This window comes from Tetrao urogallus, assembly GCF_951394365.1.
Source record: "Tetrao urogallus genome assembly, chromosome: 24".
Taxonomy (NCBI): Eukaryota; Metazoa; Chordata; class Aves; order Galliformes; family Phasianidae; genus Tetrao; species Tetrao urogallus.
Genome location: NC_136837.1, coordinates 1,743,305 through 1,764,126, shown reverse-complemented (window position 1 = coordinate 1,764,126; position 20,822 = coordinate 1,743,305). Strand labels below are relative to the sequence as shown.

At 46.6% G+C, this 20,822-nt stretch overlaps 1 protein-coding gene across 3 annotated transcripts; it reads left to right on the top strand.

The window, feature by feature from the left end:
- Positions 1–1,912: 1,912 nt before the first annotated feature.
- HIPK1 (homeodomain interacting protein kinase 1) lies at positions 1,913–20,808 on the top strand (the record flags this gene model as incomplete). Of its 3 annotated transcripts, none has more annotated exons than XM_079546529.1 (15): positions 1,913–2,988; positions 7,704–7,827; positions 9,888–10,007; positions 10,753–10,839; positions 11,644–11,828; positions 12,174–12,234; positions 12,690–12,912; positions 13,711–13,832; positions 15,355–15,489; positions 17,997–18,139; positions 18,299–18,481; positions 18,989–19,198; positions 19,460–19,698; positions 20,053–20,189; positions 20,323–20,808. In XM_079546529.1, the coding sequence occupies 15 exons, from the start codon at positions 1,913–1,915 to the stop codon at positions 20,806–20,808; spliced, it is 3,531 nt and encodes a 1,176-aa protein (XP_079402655.1). The 3 variants fall into 3 exon arrangements, with proteins under 3 accessions (XP_079402655.1, XP_079402654.1, XP_079402653.1); XM_079546528.1 differs by having other exon boundaries at positions 12,174–12,336; positions 18,000–18,139; XM_079546527.1 differs by having other exon boundaries at positions 12,174–12,336.
- Positions 20,809–20,822: the final 14 nt, after the last annotated feature.

The window sequence follows — 20,822 nt, the reverse complement described above, 5'->3', positions numbered from 1 at the left end:
TTTCTGCAAGGCGAAGACACTTACAGACCCCCAACTTTCCTTCTCTGCGGTGGTTCTGGGGATCGTTTAGAAAATTTGTGTAATAGTGAGAGCAAAGATGAAGGCTCTGTGCTTTTGTAGATCAAAGTGTGTAGCAGCACGACTCGTCCCACCTTTGTTGGGCATAGAACTGGCAGTGAGCAGAGGCTGTAACTGATGGGGCTGTCATACAGGTGTGCAGCTCTCATCTCGAAGGACCCCAGGAGTGCTTTCCTTGCTGGAAGACCGCTGGCTTTATGGTCCTTCCAGAGCTCTCAGGCTCTCAGAAGTGTCAGCAAAGTTACAGTCCTTACTTCTTATGTGCTATTTGGTACTTTTAAAAGATGAACATTGGTCGGGAAAGGCCCTGTGAGCTCAGTGCCACAACTCGGGGCATTTGGTCCAACAACTGAGGGCTGTCACAGCCTCACGAGGTGTGCTGTGATCTTCAGGGCTGTGTGTGTGTTTTGTTGCCATTGCAGCATTAACTACTTCGGGCACGGATCTCTACATCCTATCCAGGGGACGTGTGCTTATTGGGCTCAGCTTACAGGACTGGGCTCTCCTTGGCCTCCTGGGATGGAGGCAGATGGTGACCTTCGGGCTGCTCACGGCCCCTCTGCCTTTCTGCCCGCCTGCTATGGAGCACCGCGTTGCATTTTGAAGTGTTGTTTCTTTCAGGCTGTCACATACCAGCCTCTGTTCTTCGTGCTTGTTGCGCTGCAACATTACACGAAGGTTTTTGAGGCTCCGCTGCTGCGTTTGTAAGCTTTATTTTAAAATAAACTCCAGAGAGAAACCGAAAAGTCTTTGCTGTGGTATTGCATGGACCCGGGGGGGCTGAAATAAGTCGGCCCGGAGCGGCCCCGCAGCCCCGCGCCGCCTTGTCCCGCAGCGCACCGCGCCCCGCCCGCCCGCTCCGCTCGGCGCCGCCCGCCCCCTTCCGCCTGGTGCCCGCGGTCACGTGGTCGGGCTCGGCGCTCGGCCCGCCTGGCCGGCTCGGGGCTCGGCTGCCTCAGTCTGGCGCCAGAGGCCGAAGGGCCCGGAGCGGCGGGAGCGCGGCGGCGGCGCTCGGGCCCGGGCGGCGGCGGCGGCGGCGGCGCGGAGCTGGGGGAGCCCGGCCGTGCCGTGAGGGCGCGGCGGAGCCCGGCGGCGGCGGCGGAGCGGCCTGGGGGCTCCCCCCGGCGTGCGCGGGCCGAGCGGGCCGGGCCGGCGGCCGCGGCGGGGCTACGATGCGCCCGCTGCGGGGCTCCGCACCCCCGCGTGTCCCCCAGGCAGCTTCGGCCCGCGGCTGAGAACCACACACCGGCGGTGAGCGGGCCGGGGGCGGCGCGGAGGCCCGGCTGGAGCGGGAGCGGGCCGCCGTCGGGCGGGGAGGGCCGGGCCTGCGGCCGCGCGGGGCCTGCTGCTCGGCCCGGCCTGTTGTGGGCGGCGGCGCCCGGGCGGGCGGGACAGCGGCGCTCCCGGCGACGGGCGCGGCGTGCTGAGCTGCGCGGCCCGGCGCTCCGGCGGGGCTCCGCAACGGCGCCGTTCCGAACGGACGCTGCCTCTGCTGCATTCGTTGGGGAGGGAAACGGAAAGCAACGAACGAGCCGAGCGGGCCGTGCCCGGCGCCTCTCTTCTCCTCCGCCGGTTTCTCTCCTCCTGCTCTGCTCCGCTTTCCTCTGCTCTGCTCTCCCGTCATGCGCTCGGTTTTCCTCAGCCGTCGGGATGTTGAGCGCGGAGCTTGCTGCGTGTTTTGCTGCGGGCGAGGAGGTAATGCTGAGGGCGCCTGCACCGTCGGCGGTTGCACAGATGGCCCGGGGGGTGCTCGGGGAGATCCTTAGTGTTGCGTTTCTGGTTCTGATGGCTGCTGCCGGACGGTCCTAATGGGTTTTCCTGTCTTTTCTCAGGTATGGCCTCACAGCTGCAGGTGTTTTCCCCTCCGTCAGTATCCTCGAGTGCCTTCTGCAGTGCCAAGAAACTGAAAGTGGAGCCCTCTGTCTGGGATGTTTCAGGACAGAGCAGTAGTGACAAGTATTATACCCACAGCAAAAACCTCCCAGCAGCTCAAGGGCAAACAAGCTCTTCTCATCAGGTAGCCAACTTCAGTGTCCCTGCGTACGACCAGAACCTCCTTCTCCCCGCTCCTTCGGTTGAGCACATTGTGGTTACAGCAGCTGACAGCACGGGCAGCAGTGCGACAGCATCCTTTCAGAACAGCCAAACCCTAACGCATAGGACCAACCTTTCTTTACTGGAACCATACCAAAAATGTGGATTAAAAAGGAAAAGTGAAGAGGTAGACAGCAACGGTAGTGTGCAGATAATTGAGGAACATCCACCTCTCATGCTGCAAAACAGACCTGCGGTGGGTGCTGCGGCCACGACCACCACGGTAACCACAAAGAGCAGCAGTTCCAGTGGAGAAGGGGATTATCAGCTGGTCCAGCATGAGATCCTGTGCTCTATGACAAACAGCTATGAGGTCTTGGAATTCCTGGGCCGTGGGACGTTTGGGCAGGTGGCAAAGTGCTGGAAGCGTAGCACGAAGGAGATTGTGGCCATCAAAATCCTGAAGAACCATCCTTCCTACGCCAGGCAGGGCCAGATAGAGGTGAGCATCCTCTCTCGCCTGAGCAGTGAGAATGCAGATGAATATAACTTCGTTCGCTCCTACGAATGCTTTCAACATAAGAATCATACATGCCTTGTATTTGAGATGCTAGAACAGAACTTATATGATTTCTTAAAACAAAACAAATTCAGCCCGTTGCCCCTGAAATACATCCGGCCAATTCTACAGCAAGTGGCTACTGCCTTGATGAAGTTAAAGAGCTTGGGTCTGATACATGCTGATTTGAAGCCGGAAAACATTATGTTGGTGGATCCTGCGCGCCAGCCCTACAGAGTGAAGGTGATAGACTTTGGTTCAGCCAGCCACGTATCCAAAGCTGTGTGCTCCACTTACCTACAGTCGCGCTATTACAGGTGAGTAGTGACACAGTGCTTGCTTTCAGAATGCTGCCCTGGCACGGGAAAGCTGATCTGATAGGGTGTCAGGGACTGGCTTCTGCAAATGCTTGATCTTCTGCTGTTATGGTTAGGGGCCAGGGGAAGGAAATCATCATGTTCACCTTTCTGCCTGTTTCCTGGAGATTTGTGAAACTTGTGTGTAGAAAAATGGAACTTCTGCTTTGTGAACGTGGCATAGCATGCAGTGCCTTCCTTTTAGCCCAGATTAATGCAGTGAGTTGACTAATTCTGTCACCAGTTTGTGATGCTGTGAGACCTGTAGTTCTTTTTAAATGGGGGTGAGATGGATCTGTGCTTCCCTTGGTGAGTTGTGTAAATGTCTTCTGCTTTACTGCTAAGAATTAAAAAGAAAGAAATCCTATTTTATGGGCATTTTATGAGTTTGTTAACTCAGAAATTGGGTAGGTAAAGCAAACTTTGATTATTCCTCAAGCTCGGTTCTGTCAATAAGAGCAATAGACTTCAATTAGCAGATGCACCTCTGCCATCAGAGGGACGTGAGCAGGTCTGTGCTGTGTGTGAGGGGTTGCTGTGTGTGAGCTCGCTTGACACAAAACACAGCCAGTATCTGGTCCTTCCAGCTGGGACAGACAGGGCTGGGACACCCCACCCTGCCTTGCCCCCGTTTGATGTCTTTCCCAAGCTTCCCTTTCAGGCCCTCTCTTGTTGTGGGCTTGTTCTTTTTGTTCCTCTTGCTCCCTCTGCTTTGTGTTCTGCTTCTTGCACCCAGTACCATCTTTCTGTGCTGTTTCCTTCTCTTAATGCTTTCCTAATGATCTTCATTTAGCTTGTTGGCACCGATTTTTTCAATTCCAGAGTACTTATTTTTTGTAACTGCAATTGTCTTTTATGCACTATGACTCTGTTAAAGTGCTCACTTTCTAAAATGCATTATTAATTTTGTTGTTGTTGCATTGACCACTGATCGGGTCTGCGCTCACTTGCAACAGATGCGGGCAGAGCAGCCTGGGGAGGCTCACAGTGCTTTCCACTCTGTGATATCACGCACGCAAAAGCTAGATTGGCTGAGACAAAAGTAGCAAGGGCCGATAAGTATCTTGAAGGGGCTGCTGGGAGGGAAGCTGTCTGCTCGTCTTTGTGTGCAGAGCTGAGCTCAGAGCTGCTTCCGCCCCCTGAGAGCAGTGACTGACGCTGCCAGGAGGGTGAGAACCTTGAGACTGTCTGCTCAACTGAAGTTAAGAACGCTGTGATGTGGAAATCTAATATTTAGATTGATATGTAATTAGCTTGATGGTGTTGCTTACTAAAATCCATGTTCCAGGAACTTAGGCAGATGGTGCAGAAGCCACTTTATTGTCAGAGAACTGGATTGCTTCAAACAATTCACATTAAATTCGTGTTCAGTGAGCTCTAAGTTTGATTTTTTTCAGTGCTGTCTTTAATAAAACAATACAGGCCAGTTCTTCATTTGGTTCTCTGTCAGCCATTAAGAATAAACTTGAAATGTTCTGCGTGCTTTGATTTTATCTCCCGTTACTGGACTGAGTTTCCTGTAGAGAACTCCGAAGCAGCCAACTCAGATGCCATAAGATAAATTTTCTGATGCATATATATGCCCTGAGGGGAAAAACATTCTTTTATGAATTATGCTCACTGCTACTGAGCAGTAATCCATCTTCATTCGAATGAGACTTTGAGTTCTGAATAGGTCAGGAGGGAAAAACACCTCTGTGCATTTAGGAGCCACTGCTTTAACTTTCAGCTGATTGTTAAACGTGTGCTCCTCAGCTTGGGCTTCTGCTGTTCAGCAGTGAGATGGGGATGCTCTGCTGTATTGCCTTCGCAGAGAGATTTGTCTGAACTGTTTGGTGCTTTAGCTCATACCTAGCAGTACTTGCTCATGCTGCTGTCTTGTTTTGAAGCCCTAATGCCTGTTTTCATTGAATTCTTAACTTGCAGTTGGGGTGCAGTACTGGGTTTGTCAGGGCAACGCTGTCAAGTTGGGGTTCTTTCTACAGGCATTCCTGCTGCTTCCATGGTGTTTCCCAGTCAGGAGGGGCAGTTTTCCTGCCATGGCGTGGTAGACTTGGAGTGCTGGGAGGAATTCTTTGGCTCCCACACGTGGCACGGACTCGCAGCACACCAGCTCTGGCACTCAAACTTCTATGCAGTGACTTCTGTGCAGTCCTTGAGCTCGGTGTCTTCTTTTAGGCCATGAGGAGGTGGCACTTTGCATCGAGGGAGCTGCCAGAGCTGATGACTGCGTGCTCCTTCCTTCTTCTTGGGGCTCGTTCCTGTTCCTGTTCCTGTCCCAGCTGTGTTGGCTCAGGAAGCAGCAGTGTGTGCTGCCGGTTTGAACTTTCTCTGCTTGCCGGTGCAGCTCCCAGCAGTGATGTGTTGTCATTCACCCCGTTGCTGGCTGCAGTTGTATCACCTTCGTGTTACTGCTGTTCTTCACGAGGGGCAGGGCTGAAGGCCCACCTGTAAACATGGCACCTTCTGAAATGCTCAAACCAAGCCTTGGATTTTTCTGCTGCTGCTTTGAATCTCCTTTCAAGAGTCCCCAAGCAGATTTGCTAACTTTGGCAGTCAGAACAGACTTGACAAGCACATATGTAAAGAAAGAATGTTTGATTTCTTATTTCAAAGAGCTTGAGACAGTAAAGCTCACTTTAATCTTTGACAGGCCAGCTATGAAAGTGACCTGTGTCTGTTGTCCTGTTTCAACTCACATCTCATAAGGCCACTAATTATAGCAGTGTGCAAGAAGATGATAGAGACTCATTTGCCAGCTCTGTCCTTGAATCGGAATGAAGTTGAGTGGCTTGTGAGGAGTTCATTTAAGTCCCAGGGAATAAAAAGCATAGAATTTAACTTACTGTCGTTTTGATACTGAAGTTTCAGTCTACCCCAGTGTGTTGTTGAAGACAAACAAAAAACATCCAGGCCTCATTGCCACCATTTCTGTTGGCATCAGCATGATTTTTTTCCATGTGTTTGAGAAGGCTCAGCATATTCTGCACGTTCCACCAGCCAATATTTTACTTTGGGCATTCCAAACCAAGGAAACTTATACATGAAGTTTTTATTACGTGAAGCTTCAAGTCCAATCTGAATTGGATTCCTGCATTAAGTAGGAGAATCTGGAGGGTCAAAACACGTTTTCTAGTAGACTGATGACACACTGTGTTCTGCACTGCACTCACTGTGCTTGTGGAGGTGAAAGCACTACAGAAATGGAGTCCCCCTTAGCACCTGTTTGTCTATAGAGAGCTGCATCTAGCCTCACCTCATTCTTTTACAGTGAAAGCTTTAGCAGGAGATTCAGAATTGAAATGTCAGATATTTGTCACGTTGACACAATCATATTTTCACATAATAAAAGAACTGCCTTGCTTAAAGCTGAACAGCAGGGTTTAGGTATGACCTCACTGCAGTCAATAGCCAGTCCAGTCATCTGCCTTTTTCAGAGGCTCTGTGCCTGGGCAGCTGGGATGAGTGCTGTATTTTGGAGACTGGCTCATGATAATTGTGTACAGTCACCTCAACCCAAAGCTGTGTCTGTGTCACTGCAGCTCAGAGGGTGGTTAATTGGAGAGTCTCTTCTGTTGTGTGCAAACTGCTGGGAGGTGTGCTTGGGTTGTACACTTGAGGAAGGTGTTTGATCTGTTGACACCTGTCTGTTATGCAGACCATTTCAGAATTCTGTAGAAAGATCAGAATTGGTGTCAGAAGGATTTTTTTTACCGCAGACTCTAAAATATGGAGCAATATAAGGAATGGCATGCTGGCCTTAGGACGTGCTACCAAAGTCACATCCAGAAAACCACTAGCTGTAGTTGAAGACCTTCCTATCTTTGCAATTGTTAGTTATGCATGAAGAAGAGCAAGGTTTTAATGTTTGTACTTTCCAGAGTAAATTCCCATACCGACTCACGTGGTTCTTGCAGCACTTGGGTTCTGTGCTGTATGCAAATATGTGACCAGAATTTCACCTAACAGAAAAGCATGGGTTTGTTTCAGAACTGTGTGTAGGTGAGGAGTTGTACCAAAGCATCGTTTTGTGTTCTGAGTCGGTCCCAGAAGGAAATCTCCCTAAAATTCCAAATTGCTGCACCTCTTCAGGGCAATCCAGGCTGATGCATTTTGCTTTAGGTGTGGTTCAGTGCACAGAAACCTGTAGCTCAACCTTGCAGAGAAGTCAGAATATCCAGCTGTGTTCTTCTGATCCCTTTTAAACTTGAAACTCTCCAAACCCTACACGAAAGCCAGGTGCCTCCCTGTAGGGCTTCTTTTTCTGGGTTTGCAGATGTGATTCTTTTCCACATGCAGGCAGCTGGGTGCCTGGGAAGGGAGACCTGCAAAGAAAGGTCTGAGCATCCTCTGCCAGAACTTCACTTCCAAGCTCTGTTATGGAAGGCTGTATGCAGTCTCTGGGATGCCTCTGTTGTGTGTTATAAAACCAGTTACTAAAGGAGTCACTTTGTCTCACAGTTACATAAAGTTGGAGGGCACCTGGCAATAAAACAAAACCAGCCATGCTAAGTGATAAAAAGGACGCCCGAGGAAACATCTGCTTTAACATGAATCTCTTAATTTCACATGGATTTACTCAGATGAAGGAGCATTCTCCAGAGAAATTATTAAAGGGCTGTGTTTTCTGAAAATTTTAACCCTCTTTTCCCCCCTCTTCCTTTTGTTTTCAACAGGGCTCCTGAGATCATCCTGGGTTTACCGTTCTGCGAAGCTATTGACATGTGGTCGCTGGGCTGTGTGATAGCTGAGCTGTTTCTGGGCTGGCCTCTGTATCCAGGAGCCTCTGAATATGATCAGGTGAGTGCATGGGGAGTGTGGGGATGTTCAGATGAAGCCACAGTGATCTGTGTCCAGACCCTCTGAACCCAACTGATCCTGCATTCAAATTTTATCCAAAATGAATCACTGTCGTCAGAATTTTCTTGCTGTTGGTCTGCTGTCCTTGGGCAGGAGAGCACAGCTCTGTGCATTTTACCAAATGTACTCATCCAGTATAGAGTCAGTTGACAGTTCACCTCCTGTCTGTTCTTCCAAACCCAAAAGCTGTTGAAGTACATTCCTGTCAAAACAAAAGGGAGGTGTGTGCTCTGTAATTTCACCGTGAAAGCAGTTTTTCCACGTGGAGACAAAGCAAGAGTGCCACTCCTGTCCTGTCAGCACCTACAGCAGCCCTTATTTCTAATGCAAAATGTGGGCCCACGTTGTCTCTGCAGTACAAGGGCAAGGGACTGAAATTATTTCTTTCTGTGGATTCTTAGCATTACCTGGGCTCCTCAGTTGCCTATAAAAGGGCAAAAAGTCTGTACAGGGGTTTTTTTGAGACTGACTTTTCCACTGTGGTTTTTGTTGGTGATGTCTTGTGACAGCACTTGGTTTAGTTTTCCTTATGTGACAGAGCACTTAAAAGTAAGCTTTCAAACTTAGTAAGTTTTTGGTATGGGCTAGGAAGCTAGCACTGTGAATTTCCAAAGGAAACCCAGTGGTACCTTAATGAGCAGAATGAGTTAGAAAATAACTGAGACACATCGTGGTGGTTTCCTTGCACTGTGAGTTTTGTGTAATTCTGAGAACCTTATCTAGCCATGTAGGGGGGTGGGAGGAGGTGCTTTTTCCATTGCTTAATAGCAGGATTTTGCAGTCCTTTGCGAGGTGTGACTTCATGTGGTTGTTTTTGATATCTGAATTGCCCTTGAAAAATAGAGGTGGTTTGCTTGTATTTTTTCTGAGGTTCCACAGCAGCAAATGAAAACTCAGGCAGAACTTCTGCAGGGACCTCTTAGGAATGAGTTCACAGCTTGGGATGGGTTTTACAATCATTGTTTAAACATTCTTTGCTTATAAGGAAGAGATAAGTCTCATAGGCCAGCAGATCACTTAGCTGAGCTACTGTGTGGATACCAAAGATAGCTGCCTGCAGATACCTCAGATTCACACTGGCATACATGGAAAGTGAATATCTGGCACACAGGCTGTAACCATCAGTTATCACTGCACAGTATTCAGCTGCTCTGACACAGTGGAGGAAGAGGAGTTTTGCAAAGAAGACAAGAGGTGTGCTAAAAAAGCCACGTATGAAAATCTGAACAAAGCCTGCTTACCTTAACACTGTGCTCCCAGCCCTTGTTTTTATAAATCAGAATATTACTTCTTTTCTTGAAACTTTCAAATAGGCTCCTTCTGGGGAACAGTCGTGACAGAGGTGATGTCACATTTCTCACTGTACTCCTGAAGAGCAAATATCATTAGCAGTCATGTGGCACTTAGAATACTTGAAGAAACGTGCTGTGCTTTCCAACAGTGTGCTGTTTTCTTTCCTTTGGAGCACGCCTTTGTGCCTGGTCTCTCTCTGCCTTGTGTCTTACTGATGCTATCGCAGCTGGTCAGGTGCATCTTCCAGATTTCTTATGTTTTTGCTACATGTTAAATGCATTAAATGCTTTTGAGGCTGCAGCTGATTGGATTAGAGGTTTGGGCTTGCTTTCTTCTTTAATGAGAGCTTTGTCGTGACGTTGTGTGCTCTGAGTGCAGGCGGCCAATTAAAGCCGTGTTGCTTGGACATTGCTAACAGCAGTGACTGTCGGTGTTACTTTATCTCTAAAAGCTCACAGTCTGCTCACATGTAGAAGGCAAAGAAGATTTTCATGAGCCAGTGTTTATACAAAAAATTTTGGCAGATAATATGACTGAGCAAGTTAAATATCCTTAGAAATACTTGAGTCTCTTTAATGTCAGTTATCTGGGCATTTTTATTTGCAGATTGCTTCCTAATAACTGTGAACAGAGCTGGTTGATAAGTGCTACGTTAAGCATCAGCTAACTACATTGAGAGTCCTGATTCTTACTATTTTCTTTCCTAGATTCGTTATATTTCACAAACTCAAGGCCTTCCAGCGGAGTATCTTCTCAGTGCAGGAACGAAAACAAGCAGGTTTTTTAACAGAGATCCAAATTTGGGATACCCACTGTGGAGGCTAAAGGTTTGTCTGTCTTCTTGATGCTCGATTCTGTTTTGTTCACTGAGGACTGGCTATAAATGGACACCTGGTTTGCTAAGATTGGATTGAAGTGCCATTCAAATATCACTGATTTGTGTATTGCACTCCAGAAATTGTGCAGACCTCCTAGTACTCATCTAACAATAGCAGCTATGAATGATAGCACCAGCAAAGAGTGGGTGTTGAAGTAACTGAGGTAATGGTTGCTTATTATGGTCTGCTCAGTCTTGGAAGCATGTCATCTTGTTGTCATCTCCTGACAGTACAGAGTGAAGTGGGGAGCTTTTCATGATGGTGATTCTCAGCTGAACAGAGGTTGGTTTGTGTTCTGGCAGAGGACAGGAAGGAGTCAGATGTACGTTTGATTTACCTCTAAGCTGAGCTGCAAAAGGAGGGAATTTTGTCTTTCTTTGTAAAAGGGAGGTTGAAAAACAGTCTTTTCCTAAATCAGAGCTCTTCTGTTCTTTTCACATTGGTACTACCTAAGAAAGCCTTGAAGGGAACTGATCCAGTTGTTAATTCAGCTTTGGCAGTGAGTAATGAGTGGTATTTTCAGTTTCAGAGGGATGAGAACCCGTGACTGCTTGTGTTTGGCATGCTAGCATATGATTTATACTGAAGCAGTCAGAAGATGACCTGGCTCAACGCTTATCATGTTGCTTTTTCTTTTTTTAATATCTCAGTTTCTCAAAACTCCATTTATATTAACAAATGCTTTGTTTTGTAGACCCCAGAAGAACACGAGTTGGAGACAGGAATAAAATCAAAAGAAGCAAGGAAATATATATTCAACTGTTTGGATGATATGGCGCAGGTACACAGAAATACTGAAACACACAGACAACTCACTTCAAGTACATCACATCACATCACTGGTGTCTTTAAAATGAGGCTCCTGAACCAGGACAGTCTTCTTCCACATATTATTGAGGACACTGATATAGGTTTGCCATGGTGCCAATTTGCATCAGAAATCACTGTATTAAAGGCTGTGAAAATGTTAATTATGAAGCAGTTAGAGATTTCCTGTTCTTGCTTAGGCTTTGATCTGGTGGATGCAACAAGTGTGCTCAGCCTGCATTGCTAGGAACAGCTGAGCTGCAGTCAAGTAGCAGGAAAGTTAAGCACCTGCAGGTGTCTGTAGGATTAGGGCTCTTGGTGAGCCTTGTAAATCTGAGAGAGCGTGTTGACTGGAACCACAGCTTGTTCCATTTTCCCATTCTGTTTTCAGAATTCATAAGAGGGAATATCTGAGTGTTTTTAATAATACGAGGCCTTGCATCTTGAACACGTTGGTCTCCATTTTCTATTGATTTTGTAGCTATTATCATCACTGTGCATCTGTGCAGAGAATGTAGAATCTCACTGTTCAGTTTTGCTAGCCTCTTACAGCCCTGCTTGCTGTCCATTGAGCAGACCAACTTCATGTTGAGATGAGAATGCTTGTGTAAGTTTGACTTCCTTCTTTAGAGCAACGGAAAAGTTAAATGCTAGTGCCACAGCACCTAAAGCTAAGCTGGCTAAGAGACAGAAACGGTTTGTGCTTGATATGAGGTTAGTGAATCGTTAAGCAGTAATGAATGTAATGTTTGCATACCACTCTAATTTTGTTTTCAAGGTGAATATGTCCACAGACTTAGAAGGGACCGACATGTTGGCAGAGAAGGCTGACCGAAGGGAGTACATTGATTTGTTGAAGAAAATGTTGACTATTGATGCAGATAAGAGAATTACTCCGCTGAAGACTTTGAACCATCCATTCGTTACAATGACCCATCTTCTGGATTTCCCACACAGCAATCAGTAAGCTTCCTTGGATTTCTTGTTTTGTTTCAGGAGGACAGAGTAGCAACACAGAATAGCATATTTCTACTTCATGTCAGTACTGTTTTCTGCATTTTTTGGCTGATCTGAAAACAGCAAAGGCTGGAAGGAAAGACGTGTTCCTAAGCTTCCTTTTCATGTTTTATTACCTTCTTGGTTTTTTTAAATACCTCCCCACAGCCCCCCAGTCCCCAAAGCAGCAACAAAAAAACAGGAAAAAAAAGTACCTAAGCCTAAAAGCTTATGCATAACCTCAGAAATGCAGTGTCTCTGTTGAGTTGCATTGTACCTATTCTCATATCTTCCTTCTGTCTTCTCTTTCAGTGTGAAATCCTGCTTTCAGAACATGGAGATTTGCAAGCGAAGAGTTAATATGTATGATACAGTGAATCAGATTAAGAGTCCATTCACGACTCACGTTGCTCCTAATACAAGCACAAATCTGACAATGAGCTTTAACAACCAGCTCAATACAGTACACAACCAGGTATAGCATCTGCTAGCTGTTTTGTGCTAATTGAAGAGCTTGAGCAGTCTCACTTTAAGCCCTCTCTCCTTTGTTGCAAAGCAGTGTGTTTAAATCACATTCTGGAATTTGTAGTCTTGTCTTGAAGTCTTATTTTCCATAACTTAGGCCAGGGCAGTCTCTATTTCACCTAATCATATTGGCCTGTCAGTTCACCAACATAAGTAAAGTTGGTGCAGCTCGTGTTTTTTCTTGTGTTATCTTGGGCTTTTTACCTAAAACCTTTTCCTGGTGCTTGATGCACAGTCTAATCTTGACAGTTCCTGTTTTATAACAAGTACAGTTGATAAATCTGTAATATTTTTGTTTTCTAGGCCAGTGTATTAGCTTCTAATTCTACTGCTGCTGCTACTCTTTCCCTGGCAAACTCGGACGTCTCCTTGCTGAACTATCAGTCTGCTCTCTATCCATCATCTGCAGCACCAGTTGCAGGTGTGGCACAACAGAGTGTCTCCTTGCAACCTGGAACCACCCAGATCTGCACGCAGACTGACCCATTCCAGCAGACTTTCATTGTTTGTCCCCCTGCTTTCCAAAGTAAGCAGAAAAAACAACCCCTTTGTGTATGGTGCTGTGGTTTCACTTAGGTTAAAATGAGAAATTGTGATTGGCGTCACGTTGAGAAGGTGCAGAAGAGTGCTGTGTGCGTGTCACATCAGAGCGAAGAGCAGAATCAGGTCAGACATGGGTAGACAGTTTGGTTCTCTTCCAGGTGAGCTTGTGCAGGTGGCACTGCCTTGCCTTCACAGTTGCAGCCTTCATCTGGTTGCTCAACCAGTTTTTCCCTCCCAACTGAACACAACAACATTCCTCAGAAAGCATTGGACACAGTCAGACTTCTCTGAAAATAAGAAAATGCCTCCCTGTGTTTTTTTATACCAGGAGTGAATATCTGCTTAAGCCAGTTCACTGGTGCAGCTGTGCAGTTTGCTAACAGATGAACCATCACAAACTGCAATAAGTGAAGTTAGCACAAGCTCTGTTGAAACTGAAAGTTCTTAATTTCTTTTTATACCTGGGTTGTGCTAGTCTGGAGTATTTATGGGATGGGAACTGGTGGTGTAGCAAAAGTAGATCTGTGTGTGGATTGCTGGTTTCTGAGCACAAGGCTGAAGAATTGGACAGAGCTTTTGAGAGCTGGTTGTCCATCGTTGTCCTTGAGCAATGGGGGCTGCAGGAATATTTACTCCAGCTGGTGTTTTAGTAGTAGGATTTTGTCAAAGGAAACAGTTTTTCTTCATCTGACCCTGTATTCTTTTACCTGGTAGGAACTTGAGAAGAATAAACAGATGTAAGTAAACCATCTTAGCTGTGATTTATTCTTGTCCTCCACAGCTGGACTTCAGGCAACTACCAAGCATTCCGGATTCCCAGTCAGGATGGAGAATGCTGTCCCAATTGTACCACAAGCACCTGCAGCACAGCCACTGCAGATCCAATCTGGAGTTCTCACACAGGTAAAAAAAGATAAAATAACAACAGGAATTCCTGAGTTAACTGTATTTCCTATCACTGTCCAGGAGAGCCTGACGTACCTTCTGGTGCTTGGGGTGAATGCTGGGAGGTGCTCAGCACACTCCAAGAGGTTTAAATGCAGATCACTTCTAAGACAGTGGTTTCTTGTTTTGTTTTTTCTGGAATGTTTAAAGACTGTGTTATGTCACAGGCCTCCCTGGTCTGAGGAGTTTGGTTTAACAGCAGGAATAAGTGAGTACTTTCTAGCTGTTAAAAAAAAACGCTGCCTTTTTACAACCTTACAGCTGTCTGTAGTGCACATTTTTGTCTACACTTCAAAAATAAGGCAGCACATTTTAGAAGAAATCTGTTCTGCCAGAGTTGAGATCCCAGAAAGCAGAAGTAGCAGTGAAGATTTTTCATGTTAAATTTCAGCTTTAAATGAAATCGTATGAATTATCCATTAGTTTCATTGTTAGTGAATTGATCTGTAGCAGTGACATCCTTATTTCTGTTTGCAATTTAAACAGCATGCAGTGTCAGAACTCACAGAGCATTCTAGAAATTGATGTTATAAATGTCAGTAATGTGTCATAAATGAAAATGATTTTTATTTCAAAAAAAATTATTTCATATATACGAATATATATATTTCATATTCATATACAATGAGGATATACAGTGATTCCTGAGTATTATTCACTGAAAAATTGTCACTGCCTTTAAAATTGAGCACAGTCCTTTTTATTTGTATAGTTTAAGCTTCTGCTGATGTTAACACATGCTGTATTCATTCTGCTGTCCAGGAAGTGTGTCGTACTGCTGACCTGCTTGCAGAGAAGCAATTTTAGAGCATTCAGTCCAAGTAATTTTGGTGGCATTCTGTGATCTCTGATTTGTTTGGCAGAATTGTGCAGGTGACAGTATCCAAAAAGCAGAATGTATTTGAAGGAAGCCCATCCTGAATTCAAACCTCAGTTTTCTTGAGAAGGCAAATTGTAAACTGAGAATCTGATTTTGTTAGATATTTTAGGGACTGATATCAGTAGTTTCTTGACAGTTTCATCACAAATAACTTTGCTCCTTAATAATACAAAAGACCTTTGGTGCCTTTTAATAAATGCCTTGTTTTTTTTTCCAAGAGTGCTGTATGTGAATGTGGAAGCTGTATCCTGTTGGGGTGCAGTTTGTTATGGCTTAGGATGTAAAAGCAGTGCGGTGTGCTCTCTGGGACCTGGTAATATATAATAGTAGCTGAACGCTATCTTATATTTACTTCTCAACCGTGTCATGGGAGAGATGCTGTTCCCCAGTTCCCTGCTCCTCGTGTTCCCCTCAGGGATGTGTAATTGCTTAAAGGAACCTGCCCAGGGGGTCACAGTGCTGGTTTCACTGCACCCACTGCAATGCTGGAACTCGAGCACCATAAAATACAGTGAGGTGAAAGCCTGTCTAGCCCTATTGCTGAACCCCCTTACCTGCCTCGGTACGTTTGTTTCACTCACTGCCTGATCTACATTTCAGGGAAGCTGTACACCACTAATGGTAGCAACTCTTCATCCTCAAGTAGCCACCATCACTCCGCAGTATGCGGTCCCCTTTACTCTGAACTGCGCAGCCGGCCGGCCAGCGCTAGTAGAACAGACGGCTGCAGTACTGGTAATTGCCTCCCTTGATTGTGTTCACTAACTGAGTTTTTGTTTTAACTTAGACTTGCAGAGGGCATGGAAGCATGTGCCATCTTGTGGCTGTGTTCTCGCTACATCTTAATGTCTTGTTGTTTTCCTCCCCAACATTGCTGAAGCACTGTCTGACTCTGATGTTTAGTGTGGCTCTGTAAAGAATCCAGATCCATTGACTATTACTCTTTACTGGCCTAGAATTACAAAGCTCTTCTAAGCTAGCCTGTAGAAGAGCTACGATTGTTCCTGTTCTTTGCTTACTATCCTATCTTTGCCTTTTGATTGCTGAATACAAAGGAATCAGTCTTTAGCTCGATTCTGCTACAGGTACCTGGATGGCCAGAACTTGAACTACCTGGCAAGTTAGCTGCCTGCTTTGTCTGGACACCTGTAAAGCTGCTTTGTGTGTAGAAATGTGTCAGGTCATTAAGCACAGGCTAAAACCTCTAATGACAGCCAATTCTGTAGCATACTGCTTTAGGAGTCCATTTCTCTTAATCTCGGTTTGCCCTTGACAACAACAATGTTCTGGCCTTTTGTTATTCATAGCCAACCACAGGTAGCTTGCTTCATCCAAATCAAGATGCTGTTCTTCACAGATACTTTCAGTTCATACGTATTTCTTGGTTGAAATTAAAGGTGAGCTGTATCAAAAATGCCACTAGATAGCGCTTAGGCTGTTTGGAACAACTGCAAAAAAATGGCGGGGGAAGAAAACACACCTTTAGGAAATGCTTGTTTTCAAAATTGTCCTCTTTGTACCGATTTGGCACCTGCACCACAACAACTTTGCAAGTGCCACAGAGAAGTCATTGTCAAACTCCAGAATCAGATCAGTGAAGCTTACGAAAACATTGCGGTGCACTGAAGTGCTGGTATCCTCACATGTCCTTCAAAGCACATTCCATTTCTTCTGTGAACCATGTCGTTTCTTGTGGCTTTAGAGTGGTAGTTTGAGTGTCATTTTCTTCCAAGGCCTCTCCCAAAGTGGAACTTGCTCAGGCCATACGTGTGTGGAAATGAAATCCTGCTCGTTTGAGTTCTGAAGCGAGCGAAGTGCTCCCTGTCTCGGAGGAGGGGGAAGGCAGGAGGAGGGGTTCTCCTGGGTCCCAGCTCTGAGCTGACAGCTCCAGGGATGCATCTCCTTTCCTCCTCTTGCGTTTTGATTGCCGAAAGGCTGCGCTCTAGGCTCTGAAAACAGCAAGGGGTGACTGTAGCAGAGCTTGGGACACAAGTGAGATATTAGTGACGTTTTCAAAAGCGGACGTTTGATTCAACAGCAGGCAAATTAGATCTGCTCTCCTGTGCGTGTACGGCGGGGTTGCAGCTCAGCTCCCCCACACAGCAGCGGGAGTCAGAGCCGGCTCCGAGCTGCCAGCCTGGATTCTGAGCTTCCCCGGAGAACTTACCATTCCTGTTGGGATTCTGGGAGCCTTTGGCGTGATTTTGCTCACCTTTAGTGCTTCCAACACTTCTCCCTGCTGCTTCCCCTCAGTTTGCATTAGCCATTTGCTAAGCTTTGCGTATTTTTGTCCTTCCTCTGTCAAAACAGTTCGTCGCTTGGAAGGCCCGGTTTCTGCCTCTCATTGGGAATTATATATCTTGCTGTATTAAACTCTCTGCTTTGTCTTGTGCAGGTGTTGGCTTTTGGAAAGACGCATGGTGTGACTTTTAACATATTTCTCTTTATTTGTTTTTTTTAATATTATTGTTATTCCGCTTGTTTTGGCAGAGGTTTTCGCAGTTCTCTGCTTTAAAGGCTTCTTGTTTGGAACCAGTATTTGTAACACGTGGATCTGTTACTTGCAGAAATACTTTGTGCAGCATTTTTACAGTTCAATGTGCAATGAAGAAGCAGTTTCAAAACCTTAGAGTGTTGTACTGCAGAATTTAGGTCATTGTTGGCTTTTTTTTTCCAGAAAATTCTGCATTTTGTCAATTTGGACAGGAACATTGATAGTACCAATGAATGAAAAGCAGCTTCCTGTACCTGCCAAATCACTGAATGTTTTTCTCACTGTGGCTTTTCTTTACTACTTTAGTTGAGGAGGGATAAATTTCCACGATAGCTCTATCTCAGCTGTGAGATAGCTATCATAGCATGAGCCCTGTAATCCAGACAAACAGAAAGAACCAAACTGCCTTTGTAGTTTGGAATCTTTCAGCAGAGCAGTGTGCAGAAACCTTCACGCAAAGTAGTCCAAAACACTCACAATGCATCCAGCAATACTGTACCTGGCTGCATTCTGCAGTACGACATCTCACTTCTCCTCAGTGGCACTTGGGCTACGAAAGGTTAGCACAGTGTCAGAAGCTTGCTTCTCTTTTTTTTTGTACTGAGATCTTTTGAGAAAGTGCAATGATGTGCCCTTATCTCTGCAAGTTAACAATCTGCCTAAGTGCATTTATTGCTTGGAACAGCTCTCTCTGTCTCTGTAGGAACTGAAATCTAGTGAAGCTGTGTATCTGTTTGTTGTTTTGCAGCAGGCCTGGCCTGGGGGAACCCAGCAGATACTGCTTCCTTCCACCTGGCAGCAGCTCCCAGGGGTTGCCTTGCACAATTCTGTTCAGCCAGCAGCTGTGATTCCAGAGACCATTGGCAGCAGCCAGCAATTGGCCGACTGGAGGTAGGGACTACGCGGGGTTCAGTCCCATGTGCTGCCCTGCACAGGATTTCTCCCTCCCCTTGAAAATCATGGAGGGGCTCAGTGCAGCTGTGCCTGCGCTGCAGTTCCTGCAGTGTTGTCACGGGGTTTGGGTCTTTTTGTGTTTTTTTCTTGCCCCAGGAATGCACATTCCCATGGAAATCAGTACAGCACCCTCATGCAACAGCCATCGTTACTGACCAACCACGTGACGTTGGCTGCAGCGCAGCCTCTGAATGTTGGAGTTGCTCATGTTGTTAGGCAGCAGCAAAGCAGCAATGTTCCAGCAAAGAAGAACAAGCAGCCAGCACCAAGCACAGCCAAGTAAGGCTTCCAGCAGTGTAGGGACTGTGGGTGTGTTGTGCAGGTTGCTTTTGTGGTGTGAAAAACTGTTCTTGCCATCACAGAATTACTGTCTGTGTAACTTTTTAATGTGCTACAGTTGCTTTTAAATATGTCTTGGATAAAGTGATCTAAGTTTCAGTGAGAGTGCAAGGACTGTGTGGCTTTACTGTATGGGTCAGTGAGACTTCGTGCATTCAGAGTGTGTTGGTGCCATAGCATAGAACTGGCAGAACTGGCAGCTGACTGACAAGGGATGGCACAGAAGAATCAGTCCTGATCAGAGCATTCCTGAGTGCATTGGTCCCTTCTGGGACCCATTGCATGGTGCTTTCCTGTATGAGTGTCTGCACTGAGATTCTCCTTGGGTTTTTCTTTTTGCACTGCGCTGCATCCTGCTGGAGGCTGACTGTTGTTAACGCTGGTGCTGGTTTGTTCTGGCCTGCTGACACGCAGCTGAATACTGCTTTGCTTTTCCTTCAGATCCAGCTCCACTCTAGAAACTGTGCCCACTCAAGTTTACTCTCTCATTGGGAGCAGTCCTCTGCGTTCCACCTCCTCCTCCTCCAATGTGCTCGTCCCAGTGCAGGAGCAGCACCAGCCCATTGTGATCCCAGACACTCCAAGCCCTCCCGTCAGCGTCATCACCATTCGCAGTGACACTGATGAGGAAGAGGACAGCAAATACAAACCTGCCAGGTAGGAAGTTCATTTAGGCAATTAGTACTGATGGGTCCTGAGCTGAGCCCAAGCATCAGGAAGTGCAGAGAGCTACGTACAAAACCCCAGCTCAGCTAAGAACCACTGCGTAAGACAGAAAATGCTGCATCATGTTCACTGTGCTGTTTGTCTCTCTAATTAACCAGATCACATGTGACTAGGAGGAGGGCGTGAGATCTGAAGGGGAGATGTCTTGTGGGAAAAGCTAGAATGTTTCCTGTTTGTCTTTTTTCCCTGCAGTTTGGGTATGAAGCAGAGATCCAATGTCATCAGCTACGTTACTGTTAATGACTCCCCTGATTCCGACTCCTCCCTGAACAGCCCCTATGCCACAGACCCACTTTCTTCTCTCAGGAGTACAGGTGGTGCCCTGGAGCTGCCAAGCAGAGGAGCAGCTGACAGCTCCAACTCTCGGACTATCATTGTGCCACCACTGAAAACACAGCTCAATGACTGCATTGTAGCCACTCAAGCTTCAGGTAGATATGCTCTCATAGCTTGCTGTGCTCAGTGGTTTTTGCCAGGGCTTAGATGTTGGGCTTGGATGCTGTCTCATTCCTGACAGCTTCGTCCTCACAGTTTTTAACTGTCTGCTTTAGGTGTGATGTTGTGAGAATGCAAGCCTCGGTCTGTTTTTAGTGTCACTGATACATTTACCTTTCATGTATATTTGGCTGCATTCATTTAGAAAGGTCTTTTCTACAGTCGAATTTTAAGTTGTAATTGAAGAAATAGCTCTGTTGCAAAAGTAAGAGCTGTGTTCTGCATAGTTGGCATAGTGCATGCATGCAGCGTGAGAAGGAAGAAGGGATTAAACTGACGAAATCTTTCAGGCATCCTGAGCAGCACCAGTAAGACCAAGCCTGTGGCCTCTGTGAGCGGGCAGTCATCAGGATGCTGTATAACACCAACTGGGTACCGACCGCACCGCGTGGTAACAAACGGTGTGCAGCCTCTCAATCTCAGCCAGGTAAGCACTGTGTGACCTTTCCTGGCCATCATCTGTCCTGCTGGGACCTGGGTGTTAGTGGAGAGGCTCTGGCTGAGCCTCTCGTTGCTCCCCGAGGTTACTTGTTGACTTTTTTTCCTTCTTCTCCCTGCAGAACCAGCAAACGACAGTGCTGGCCTCACAGGAGAGAAGCGGAAACGCAGTCCCACGTAGGCAGCAAGCTTATGTGGCACCCCTCACATCAACTATTTCTCAGGCTCCCTACACGTTTCAACACAGCAGCCCAGTGCATCCCCACCTGGCGGCGGCGACTGCGAACGCACACCTGTCCAGCCAGCCACATATGTACACTTATGCTCCAACTACTGCTGCAACGCTGGGCTCCACCACCTCCATCGCCCATCTCTTCTCCCCTCAGGGCTCCTCACGGCACACCCAGTACGCTGCCCACCCCAGCACACTCGTCCACCAGGTCCCTGTGAGTGTTGGTCCGAGTCTGCTGACTTCTGCAAATGTTCCACCTGCCCAGTACCAACACCAGTTTGCTCCCCAGTCCTATATTGGTGCTTCCAGAGGATCTGCTATTTACACTGGATATCCGCTGAGCCCTACAAAGATCAACCAGTACTCATACTTATAGTTCTTGGTAGAGCA